Source organism: Anguilla anguilla, chromosome 13 (genome assembly GCF_013347855.1).
Source record: "Anguilla anguilla isolate fAngAng1 chromosome 13, fAngAng1.pri, whole genome shotgun sequence".
Taxonomy (NCBI): Eukaryota; Metazoa; Chordata; class Actinopteri; order Anguilliformes; family Anguillidae; genus Anguilla; species Anguilla anguilla.
In genome coordinates this window covers 31,680,285-31,693,503 of record NC_049213.1, presented here as the reverse complement: position 1 = coordinate 31,693,503, position 13,219 = coordinate 31,680,285, and the positions used below count along the sequence as shown (strand labels likewise).

General features: G+C 46.9%; 1 protein-coding gene across 5 annotated transcripts in view; it reads right to left on the bottom strand.

The window, feature by feature from the left end:
• Positions 1–13,219, bottom strand: part of samd11 (sterile alpha motif domain containing 11) — a 72,247-nt gene that overhangs the window by 47,495 nt on the left and 11,533 nt on the right. For all 5 annotated transcript variants that reach the window (XM_035389179.1, XM_035389180.1, XM_035389181.1 and 2 more), the window contains exon 3: positions 5,916–6,091. In XM_035389179.1, coding sequence (XP_035245070.1) covers positions 5,916–6,091 — 176 coding nt within the window. The remainder of the gene's footprint in view (positions 1–5,915; positions 6,092–13,219) is intronic.

Here is a 13,219-nt window from a genome sequence, read left to right as displayed (position 1 = left end):
GCAGCCGCTGTGGCCCTTGACATTAATCTGGGTGAAAGACACGGTGAGAGGAGACGGACAAGGCAGGCCTCTGTCCAGGATGACGAGGTCCTAAGCCCTCCTCGTTCCACGGAGCCCTAAATCCCATTCTCAGTTACCTCTGTCTTTCCATTCGTCCTTCCGTTTCCTGTGGGATATGCGCAATTGAATTTTGTCGGCTATATCATGTGACGTTCGCAACCCGGTAACGACACACGTGACGAGAAACGGACGAACCGCAGGAAACCGCTACGCGACGATGGCGGCGATGGCGCATTTTACCAGCGACTCCCGAACGCGCTCGTAAAGGAAGCCTGCGCTCTTTCTTTTTTTCTTTTTTCTTTTTTTGTCATCCGACAGTAAAATCCAATTTGTTTAGACCCGTCTACAACTCGCTTACAGGGGCTGCATTCAATGGAAACCTAATTTCAAAGGCTGAACAGCCTATTATCAATTTTTTGGTCAGTCCCACATACGCACGGGGGGCGGGGGCCGGGGGCGGACCGCGCGCCTCCTGAACAGACCGGAGCCACGGCTCCGCCAAGCCGGCCGCCATTTAAAGAGTAAAAAGCCCCCCCCTCCCCCACCGCCCCTCCGACCCGCGAATCAGTCTTGAGTGTCCAGTAAATTTGTTAGCGTCTTAACACGCAAGCATCAGAAGCGTTGAGTAAAGAAAAAAAAAGAAACCCATAACGAGGTTAGCATGGCGTGCGGCTTCCCTCTACCGCTGTCCGACAGCTCGGCGTCACGGGTTACACCATTCAGAGCGAGACCCGCTAAAATACACTGCATGTGAAAAGGCTTTTAAAATAGCTATTATACGCAAAGCTGAGAAAGACACACGGTATAGAAATATGTAAGCATTTATATTTTTCTGTGATATTTCATTGTAAATATATAGTTTTAAATGTACAGTTGCTCATTTGTGTCTCTAAAATGAATCACTGTTCAGGGTGGTATATTTTTAATCATTTCAGATATGCGCAGTACATATCGAAAAGGTTAACAGACTTTAACTCTTTACATTCTGGTATTCATACTTTTATTATATATAGTCTTTATAAAGAAGCCCTCTTTTGTCCGCACTCTCACACTGAACCATATCAAACCTGTTAAACCTGCCACAGGACCTCTACCTCCATGCCCATTTTAAAGAGTTGGGTCGCTTCAATTCAGCACAAAAAGGTTTCAGGTATAAATGATTTTGAGAGTGCTCTCTCTCTCTCTCTCTCTCTCTCTCTCTATCTACCTCACTCGCACTCTCTCTATCTCTCTCTCTCTCACTCACGCTCTCTCTCTCTCTCTCTCTCTCTCTATCTATCTCACTCGCACTCTCTCTCTCTCTATCTCTCTCTCTCTCTCTCTCTCGCTCTCTCTCTCTCTCGCTCTCTCTCTCTCTCTATCTATCTCACTCGCACTCTCTCTATCTCTCTCTCTCTCTCTCTCTCTCTCTCGCTCTCTCTCTCTCTCTCTCTCTCGCAGGAGTGCAGCACGTTATGGGAAGGGGTCGGCGGTTTCCTGCTCGCTCGCTCACGCTCGTTAGCGTTGTCCTGGCAATGCGCCTCCCTCACCGTGGCCTCTTGGCGCTTTTTAGGGGGGCCAAACCCCAGGCCCCTGCGTGTGCGTGTGCGTGTGTGTTTATTAGTACACACATCCTACGGTGACAACCCCCACCCCCCCCCCCAAAACCCCACCTTCGTCTCCTTGCCCCCCCCCCCCCCAAAACAGATTTCACGCAACAGCTGAACGCCGCAGCCCAGCGCTAACGACACCCCGTAAAGACATAGCCTGGCTCCGCCTACATCTGGCGCGATAAATAAATAAAAAATACCAATATAACAGAAGGAAACCCTGGGATGCTTTTTTTGGTGCACGCCCAGACAAACAGAAGCACGCGTCGCCATTCGCAGAAAGATATAAAAGCAGGTATATATTCAGCACATCTGTGAACACTATAGTAAACAAGCGTGCGAAATACGAGCTTGCACGGCGGACTGGGTTAGCATGGATTCATATTGAGCTGTTTCCGCAACGCAGTAATACACGTCTGTGTACATTCCCAACATACTGTACATAGGTTGTGCATCAATGAAGGAAGGCAGAAAATACTAAATAAATATACTACATTCTGATATACATTGTATATACAGTATATATAATAAGTGCAGAGAACGCTGAAGGATTTCCTGCTATTTTTAGATGTGAAATCAGAATTTACAATAACAGCCCTTAAATCGTAAATGCATAGCTACATTTCCTGGTGCTCCCTGACTGAATTAACATGGCATCATGGTGTGTCTGTGTGTGTGTATATGCGTGCGTGTGTGTGCAAGTGCGTGTGTGTGTGTAGGTGCATGTGCTTGTGCATGTGCGCTTGTGTGTGTGTGTGTTCATGTTCGTGAGCGTGTGTGTCTGCGTGTGTGTCTGTGTGCATGTGCATGTGAGTGTGTGTGTGTGTATGTGCGTGTGTGTGCGTGTGTGTATGTGCATGTGCATGTGAGTGTGTGTGTGTGTGTGTGTGTATGTGTGTGTGCATGTATGTGTGTGTGTGCATGTGTGGCCGTGTGTATGTGTATATGTGTGTGTATGTGTATATGTGTGAGTGTGTCTGTGTATACGTGTGTGTGTATGTGTATATGTGTGAGTGTGTCTGTGTATATGTGCGTGTGTGTGTGTGTATGTGCGTGTGCATGTATGTGTGTGTGTGTGTGCATGTGTGTGCGTGTGTATGTGTATATGTGTGAGTGTGTCTGTGTATATGTGTGTGTGTGCATGTGTGTGAGTGTGTGTGTGTATATGTGCGTGTGTGTATATGTGTGAGTGTATGTGTATATGTGTGAGTGTGTGTGTGTATATGTGCGTGTGTGTGTGTGTTTTGTTTTTTGATTTACAGGAACAGTTCCCTCACCATTACTCATCCTTTCACTCACACCCCGCCATCTGCGCAAGGCTGGATTCTCAGGCAAGGCCCACGCAGCCTGTTGCCACGACGCTGTATGTCATCTTAATCTGGTGCGTTATTGCTAACGAGTGAACAGCTATTTCCTCTTCCTATCCCACTCATAATCCTCATTACACAGGCTGGTGCTTCCTGAAGAGCTGGCTTAAATCCAACTTGGCTTGCAAACAGAGCGCTCCCATTACAAATTCAGCCCAGGGTAGAAATTTAAAGTAAAGACCAATCCAGGGTGGAGATCAGTCCAGGGCAGGGACCAAACTTCTGAGGAGGCCAGCACGCAGAGGGGTCACAACCCAAAAACAGATGCAAACACAAAGTAAGTCTAGTCCAGTTTGGGCCAAATCTAATGATCATAAATGCTGCATTCTTTATCCTTTAGGTTTAGCCTGATGAATATCGCCCATGTTATTTCTACCATAAAATTTGTTATTTGTCTTTCAAATTTCCTGATACGTTTACAAGAAATAGCAAAATGAAGTTGAAACATATGACTATAACTGAAAATCTTTCCAAGAAACAATCTATGTGTAATCTATACAGCATATGTGTGTATACGATAATCATCTATGGATCTGACAGACGGTACTTACTGCATCATCTTTATACAACTTGAAGTGAGAGGAAAACATGTTCATGTGAAACTGAAAACTACCTTTCGACATCAAAAGGGTTTCCCCTTTGGTATTTAAAATTTTGCGAACGGTATCAGCAGCTCACCGCCTCCCTCTGCTTCACCATTTTCCGGTCCTGGCACCGCAGTGGGGCGTGGCTGTACCACGCACTGACCAATCATTTTGAAGGGCTCATTACCATACTGCCAATCACTTCGGAATAGAGGACAATGCCCTCTGACAAACCGGACCAACTGATCTGGTGCCTGCTAAAGCTGTTCCTCACTAATTTGTCAGCACACCTGTCAGTCACTGAAAGCTGAGCTCTCCGTAAGATCTCATTGGTTGTGGTTTGACAGGTGAGACGGATAGAAGGAGTGACTTCACTATCCACCTGTGACATACTGTATATATGGACATATAAACACAGAACTCCGTTCTTCTAAGGCTTGTTTTTTTTTCCTTTGCTACTGACATAGACTCCCTGAAATTCACGGTACCCAACCAATACACATTTTTCATTTATTCTGTCTATCACACCCACTTCCTGCGAAACCGTTCCGTGGTACGGTAAGTCAAGAGGTCACAAAAACATGGCCGACGGTACTTCCCTGTGCTTCTTCAATTTTCCATTGATTTAACAGTACCTACGTTCTTTGTATTAAAAGAAAATGGCCGCAATTTGTGACAAATTTTGGTCTCTATTTTCTCAAAGGTGTTGCTCTCCTTCTTTGCTTCATTCATTGAAACTGCCGTGTTCCCTTTCTCAGTTTTTCCATTTTCATTTTTCGCTGCTCAGATCAGAACATGTTTCGCCATTTTTTTTTCCTGCCCTCTCACGGCACTGCTTAAATAAAATAGCGCCAGTCACGAGAACCTCAAAAATATTTTTAACCGACGATTACGCTCTGTGCGTGGCAACCGAGCCGTGCGAGACTGATGGGCAGCGTGACGCCCGGCCTACAGACACCCCTCGCTGGGTGAGGGGCCGCTCCGCCCGCGCCAGTTAAGTGTGATCGCGCCTCTTTTCGGTTCTTCAGCTGAGAACCTGGTCGCCGTCACTTTGTCCCTTTTATAAAAATGCCCTTTTTTTTTTTTTTTTAGTTTTTCATCTCCTCAGGGGGACACATGGTCCCTCCAGTACTGCAGGATCCCACAGCTACTGACACCGTTACGAATAAGGTCAATACACCCTCAATTTCCTCTGGTTTTTTTTTTCTTTTTTTCTTTTACTTTGTGATTATTTGCTCTGGTTTCAAAACCATGCGCCATGAGTATTCACAGTCAGAGTGAACTGAAACGCATGCAGACATACACAAAACACGGCTCAATCTCTCTTAGTGCCTTTTCAACGATTAATGTACAGGGGAGCTACTTAAAACTTTGGATTTTTGTGTGTGTGTGTGCAAATGTGCCACTAGTGGTCAATAAAGTTGCCCTGTATCGTCCTTTCTGATCTCAATTTCAAGCCTATGTGATGTACTTAAATGTGTGCATTTCATAAATTCAACCATTAAAGTAACAGCTTTTATATGTTGCAAACAACACTTTGGGTGATTAGCTTGGTTTGATGCTCTTAAATCCCCAGTATTCCAGATATTAAGCATTTTCTGCAGTGGTGTACCAAGATCACAGGGCTGACTTGGAATTTCCTACATCATAAAAAACATTACAGGAAACAGGAACAGAGAGTAACTTTGATTTCAACTTCATCTCAGGCTCCACTGAAAACCGACACATCAGCAAATCTAAGATGGCCGTCGACAGTTACTCGAGTTTGTCTTTCTTCTTTCTTCATCAGTGTCTTCTGTTAATTTGGGAACTGGTTTTCTGCACCTGTATTTATTACCATGTTTCATACAGTATATGTGTGTGTAATGTGGGGGTTCCCATGGCAAAGACTGTAAGGGTGTCATACAATCCCTCTAATGGTGATGCACTGACGTATGAAGGGCCTAATCCTTTACAGTCATCTTAGAGCATTTAAAGCATGTGAGAGTATCCAAAATAAGGTTGAACAATTGAATGCCATTAAGAGTATCTGTTCTATCTTTAAGGAGTCCGGGGTGGGATGGGGGGGTGGGGAGGTTGAGAGGGAGGGGCTAGAGTGTCTCAGTGTTGCCATGTGAGCACCAATCTTCTGATGTGCAGTTTCGGCTATCGTCAACAAAGCGCACCACTGCCACGTGTCCGTTTGACGGCAAGCGCAAGAGGACAACACAAGCTGCTAGGTTACCAAGCAACCAGATTTTTACGTTATTCTAACAGGGCTGTAAAATCTAGGCGCGGTTTGACCGGTTTCTGCTAACGACGGGCGGCGGCCTCACCTCTTCCTCATGATGCCGAAGCGCAGCTCGTCCTCCTGCTTGAAGTCCCCGTGGTCCCCATTGGCCTTCTCGCTGCCCTCGCTGTCGTCGCTGCTGAAGATGGACACCAGCTCCTTCTTGGGGACGCGCGTCGGGGGGAGGGGCGTGGTGCGCTTCTCCGCCAGGCGCCCGCGGTTCTGAGCGGGGGGAAAAAAAAGACACACACACACGGGGGACACGCCCCTTTTAGGACACGCCCCTTCCCGCCGCGCCGGCCGCCGTTAGTGGAGCAGGCAGCATGCACTCAGAGCAACCTCTTATCTGCTGATTATTACTGATTACGGCTGTCTTTCTCATAGCCGCCACCTCAACTCAAACAGTTCAACTCAAACAGTGTTGAAATTGCAGCACAAACAAGGCAGCACCAAACCGCCCGGCATCAAATCCCCATTTGAAGAAACTAAAAAACATATTACGCTTACTAAGCAAGTTTTAATCTTCAAAATAACGCTTTCTAACCTCCAAAGCAATTTTTTTATTTTTTTTTTAAAGAACTATAAGAAAAACAAAAAGCTGACGGTGACCCCTGAAAAATCGCAGCTACACTCCTGAAGCCGAAGTACATGAGCCGAAATATAAAATCAATCCTTCTCTTCTAGAGGCTCCATCTTGGCAGGAACTGAACCGTGCAGGGTAAAAAATATTGAGGTGAAAAAAGGACTTTCTCAGCAATATAATAAAACCATTTTATGGTCCTTATTGCACCTCGGAGACCGTTACTTACCGGGAACGAGCGGCGTGGGGCGCGTAACGGCCCGGTTATTTATCACCAATTACTCGAGTTCGGGGACCTGCCGCAGAGACTAACCGCCTCCCCATCACGCGCGTCCAGAATGACACGCCTCCAATTAAAACTGCCGTTATCGCCCATCTAACCGCCCTCCCAGACCTCGCAGCGCCATGGCCTCACAGTCAAGAGTCAGTGGGGGAGAGACCCTACAGCAACATGTAGCGACCACACTGCGGTACGCACACCAGTGCACACCGTCACAATCCTAACGGTTTTCTTCACTTATCTCGCAGTGCATTTGCAATTATTACAGACTATCAAACGGGTTCGTATTTAAAACGTGGTTTCTGGAATTCCGTTTCAGGCAAAAGCATTAACGCATACAAATTCATGACACCTTCTGCCAGTAACTCCCCACCGAGCCACGAGAGAGATACGGAACTTCAATCACACGTCACTCTGGCCAATGAACTCAGTGTCTCATAATGTAATGTGCTTAACTATGACGGCAGAAACTAGTTTCAACACTGTTAACAATGTCTTTCAAGTCAATACGGTAAAAACTTTGACATCAGTTTCACCAAAATAAATATGAGGGGAAAGCAGGCAGAATATTTTTGTTCGGTTTCTATAGCAGAAAATAGGTGTTTTGGTTTTCGGTTAGGGGAGAGACTATGACACTCTGTCTCTCACTCAGCCCTTTTTCATTCATTTGTAATGCCAAAATTTAGTCTCTTATTTTTCCAAGGGGCAACTAAAACGGAGCTGTGCACCTCAGGCACTGGTGAGGGACGCGGAGCAGCCTCTAACTGTGGCCTGGAAGAGGCTGTGGTGGATTCTGGGTCAGCACAGAGCCGGGGAGAGAGACAGGCTGAGCACTGCTGTGCCTCTGACACCACGCCAGTGTCTCCTGGAGACGACCCGCCCGCTCCCTCCTCAACACGCCTATCCTCTACCCATCCTCCACACCCGCCTCCTGCCACACACACACACACACACACACACACACACACACACACACGCACAGGCACACGCACACACACGCACACGTACACACACATACACACGCACACGCACACACACGCACACATACACACACGCACCCACACGCACACACACGCACAGGCACACGCACACACACGCACACGCACACACCCACAAGCACACACACGCATGCATTCACACCCACAAGCACACACACATATGCACACATGCACACAAACACACACACATCCACAAGCACACACACATATGCGCGCGCACACACACACACACACACACACACACACACACACCCTAGGGGCCTGTGGCATGAATGACGGGCTGGGGCGAGCAGAGGGCGGAGGGTGGGGGGGGGGGGGAACTAGCCAAGAGGCAAACAGGTGCGACTCCTCCGGATTTCTCTCAAGTGGCGTACTTTCTAAAAAAGAAAAAAAAACCAGGCGAGCATCCCAGAGGACGACCAGGCGGCGCGTTTCTCTGCAGAGTTCTTCTGCTTTTCTCTTGTGAGCTGCGCAGGGTTTCTATCTCTCTCTCTCTCTTTCCCTCTCTCTCTCTCTCTTTCCCTCGCTCTCTCTTTCCCTCTCTCTCTCTCTTTCTCTCTCTCTCTCTCTTTCTCTCCCTCTCTCTCTCTCTCTTTCTCTCTCCCTCTCTCTCTCTCTCTCTCTTTCCCTCTCTCTCTCTCTCTTTCTCGCCTTTATTCTTTTAAATCCAGCTCTTCTCAGCACGCCAACTTCGTTAAACTTTTATGAATGGGGAGGGGAGGGGGGGGGGGGGGGTTGGGGGGCAGGGATGCCAGACCGTGGAGGGTGCTGAGCATCACCTTCCTTCTTCAGCTAGGATTTTTAACATTTTTGTTGTTTTTGTTTTTGTGGTGGATTTAACACACACACACACACACACGCACACGTAAACAAACCGAATATTTTCCATGTGAGCGCATTGCCACCTACATCCGCCCTCCATTGTTTCATATGACTCTCCAGGACACAGTACAGACACAGTACATGTGGCGTGGAAAAGGGGGGGGGGGTGGGTGGTCAGGGTTGCAGAACAGATTGACAAATCACCCACAGCCTTTGTACAGCCTTTGTACAGCCTCACATTCGAACCGCACCACCGCATCGAAGGCTGGGCTCTTCAGCAAAGACACTGTTGGCTTGGCCAAACGTCATTCAGTCACGGTCCGGACACCCAGGGCACTGACCCCTTTGGCTTTGGGGCGTGGCGACAAAAAGAAGGTTCTGACTCCAGTCTGAGGGAACACATCCTCGCTGAAACCCAATCCAGCGCCGGCGGACCTCACACAGGGAACCGCTGCCCAACACAACTCAGCCTCCCATACGCCACACACAACTGAGAATCCCAACCTCCTGCCAAACCTCGGCTCGCCCCACCAAAAACCCATCCCCTGATTCGTGTGCACCACCCCACCCCCACCCCCAGCCCAAACACCACTACACCACTACTCTTCTCTCCCACTGATGCGGAACCTGGGGCGGTTTCAAAAACATTTCTGGAGACTTCCACACCACAGTGGAGGCTTTTCCAAAAAAAAAAAAAACCACTGATGAGGGGACACGCACCTTCCCGTAAATACACGCGAACGCAGCGATCTCTTCACTGTTTTCATTTTATTTTTTTAAGTGTCAACCAAAACTGCCTTACCATAGTTAGAATCTGAAGAATCAAGAGGCCCTTTTTTCTTAGCGTGCGGAGAAACGGAAAAAAAAAACACAGAGATGAATGGAAAGATCGTGGGCCTTCGGAAAGCACGAGAATATATTTTTATTTCGTAAAGAAGAAGTTAAGGGGGCGAGCGGGGGCCGCGCGCGTTCACACCCTCGGATCCGCCGAGAGGCCGAGGCGCTCGGCGAAGCGTGGCGTGTGGTCAGCCGTCAGACGGCCGCGGAAACAAAAAAACGCTTCAAGAAAAAAAAAGTTTCCAGCGAACCGACATGAACTGCGACGAATGAGCCCTCCCACCTCTCTGTGCCTGAAAACGATGGGCCCGGCTGAGCCTTGGGAGGCACGCCGCAACGATACGCTAGCGCTGCTGTGGAGCCCGCACACGCTTTCCGCACACGGCTAAAACAACCATTTTAATAGCTCACCAAATATAAACAGTTAATGTGCTCCCGGCTTAGATTATATTGAAAGGGCTCCTGTAAACCGTCCACTGGATACAGTAAAGCGTAGGCTGATCTAATTGCTCTCCTCAGCACCAGCGCCAGCGGGGAGATGACGAGAAGGGCTGATGCAGGAAGACGCCGCAGCCCTTACCGGGAATGCCTGCCGCGAAAACCTTTCCCATCCAGACATGCGTGCACACTCACACACTCAGACACACACTCACACACTCATACACACACATACACACACTCACACACATACACACACACTCACACACTCATACACACACACACATACACTCACACACTCATACACACACTCTCACACACTCATACACACACTCACACACATACACACACTCACACACTCATACACACACTCACACACATACACACACACACTCATACACACACACGCACACACTCTCACACACTCATACACACACTCACACACACACACACACACACTCACACACATACACACACTCACACACTCACACACTCATACACACACTCACACACATACACACACACCCACACACACACTCACACACACAGTCACAAACACACACACACACACGCACACACTCACACACACAGTCACAAACACACACACCCTCACAAATACACACACACACTCGCACACACACACACACACACACACACTCGCACACAAACACCCTCACAAACACATACACACACATTCACACCCTCACCCTCACACACACGCACACACTCACAAACACACACAAGCAAACACCCTCACAAACAAACACACACATACACACACACACTCATACTCATACTCACACACGCATATGCAGGTGCAGAAGCTGAGACAGTATGCTGATGATACTATTATGTTCTAATTCTGTGGAATAGGAGAAAATCCATAAAAAAAGAGAGATAGGGGGTAGGTACCGACTGAACAGACTATAGTAGCAGGCTAGTGACCATGTACAAAATCGGTCCTTCACAACACACCTCACGACACAATGTACTACTGAGCTCCTGATATCCTAGCCAAACAGAGGGAGTTCAGAAATCTCTTCTCTAATGCATTTCGCTAACAGATTTCTAACACACCCGTTTTAATAATATCAGTACAGCTAAATCCATTTTATCAAAGGCCTCTGCACACTGAAACTGAAAAGCTGTATTCACTTTTTAAGGGATGGGAATGGTCGTGCTTTTCATTTGGCCTTAGGATAGACAGCACTCCAACCTAATACATTTCTTCACATGACTAGTGCACATTTGACTACTTACGTACCAATACACCACTTTCTGCGTGATGTACCTACCAGCTGAAACCATTAATTCAAGTCCATTGCATATAACGCCGTCATATAGCCAACTATCTCTCCCATAATCTGATATTTTCATTGATTGAAATTTGTATTCCAAATAACGTCCCATTTAAACAGTTTTGGACTGTTTAGCTACCTCAGCATGTTAAAAATTCACAAAAAAATGGCATTGCGGGCTACATGTGCAGTACTATATGGCAGCAACCGCTGCAGAAATCGATGTTTGTGTGTGCGTGCGTGATTATAATTATTCTTCTGAAAAAATTACACATCCTTTCTGGGTATATACAAGTAAAATTATTGACATTGTCAGATTTATTTATACACACATTACGCACACGGCAGCAGTAGCAGCCCGTGACATTCCTGCAGCTGCGGAGCGCTCTTGCCCCCCCCCCCCCCCCCCCCCCCCCCCCCCCCCCCCCCTTCTCCTCCGAGCCTTCTCCCCGGGGGACGAATGCCTAATGAGTCACGCGCCTGTCTGCCGTAACCTCTCAGTGTGTGAGCGTGTGGGCGGGACGGCGGGCAGACTTGGCGCGAGCTCAGGGACGGGGAGGAAGAGGAGGGGGGCACCGGTTCCCTCCCTGGCTCGCTTTACTGGCGCGTTCAATTAAAAAAAAAAAGAAAAAAGAAATAACTGCCTCAGCTTCATTTGCGGGAGACGGCAACTTGCCAGCTAGCCAGTTAGACTCAGATGCCGACAAATGCGACAATAGCTAATCCCGTACCATTTTAGGTGGCCTGCTATTTTCTTATGAGAAATATGCGTACATTTCGCAGGAAATTTGCCGTTATAGTCTCTAAAAGGGACATGTGCCAACAGTATTTAACGCAAAACTGTGTTTTTGTTGAACGTCAAGGCGAACAACGTGATTTGCAGTTTTGTTGGGCTATTATCTGAAAAGTTAGCAGTTTATTTTGAAAAAGTACCACAACAAAAAAAAGAAAAAAGTTTTGGTTGCCAAGGAGAAAAAACTAGTTTAAAAAAAAAAAACACGAAACTGTAGGCTACCCCCCAAACTGTAACCCCCTGTCGAGCCCTCCCCTGCTTGGAGCGGGGTTGTCTCAGACCGGTGAAGCAGTTCACCCGTGCTGGGGGGGTCAGTGGCGGCGCCGCGATGCGTGCAAGTTCCCCTCTCGACATGTTTGTGTAGGCCCCGCAAGTCCACCCCGGGAGGTTTTTATCGACAGGTAGGCCTAACGACTCGGGCATTTTGGAAAGAAAACAAATTGGGGAAGATAAGATAAGAGAGAAGCAAGCTGTGCCTGTGGTTTCAAAATATTAAAAGGAAACTTATAGTAAGTAAGTAGGCCTAAATTTTAATTAAACGTATATTCTTGTTTTGTTGTTCTTCCTTTTTTTAAATAGCATGCATTTTCAAGTATTATTTAAGATAATTAATTCACACAATAATCCTGATGCTTACTGTATTTCTCATAACATTATGCTTTATAAACATAAACAGAGAGCCACATTCTCTATTCACCTTTGAATCCGTCTATGATTGAAGGGTTACTCGTTCTTAAAACCAATGTGTTCACGAACTGTTTCAACATGCCACTGCCCCTTTTCAGGAGAAATACATTTCTGATAGAACACATTGATATAGGCTAGTCAATCCATAGAACGGGAAGTCATGTAAACAGAAAAAATGTTCAGAACAGATCATTCGTGTAGGTTTATAATACATAAAACAGATTGCATAAGTACCATGCAGTTGTGGACAAACACAGCAAGTGACAGACTGTAAGTGGAACAATTTGCATTTCTAGTTTGGGTTCACACCGATAAAAGGGGCGGTCAGTGATGCAATCTAGACACTCCCATTTCCTACTTTTTTTTTTTCTAAGTAAAAATTTATAAGATATAATCGTACAAAAACACTCAACAAAAATTTAAAGAGCGAAAGGCAAAGGCTGAGCGAGTAGAGATCGAGTCAAAAGAGGAAGAGTTTACCAGAAAAAGGGGTCGGGTCTATATTAGTATGTAAGCTCAGCTTCCACTTCCTTTACCGTTGCCATGGAACCATCGGTTCTGAGTGACACACAACCGTGCACCTTCGGAAGGGACACGCTTTTCTACCCAATACTGCT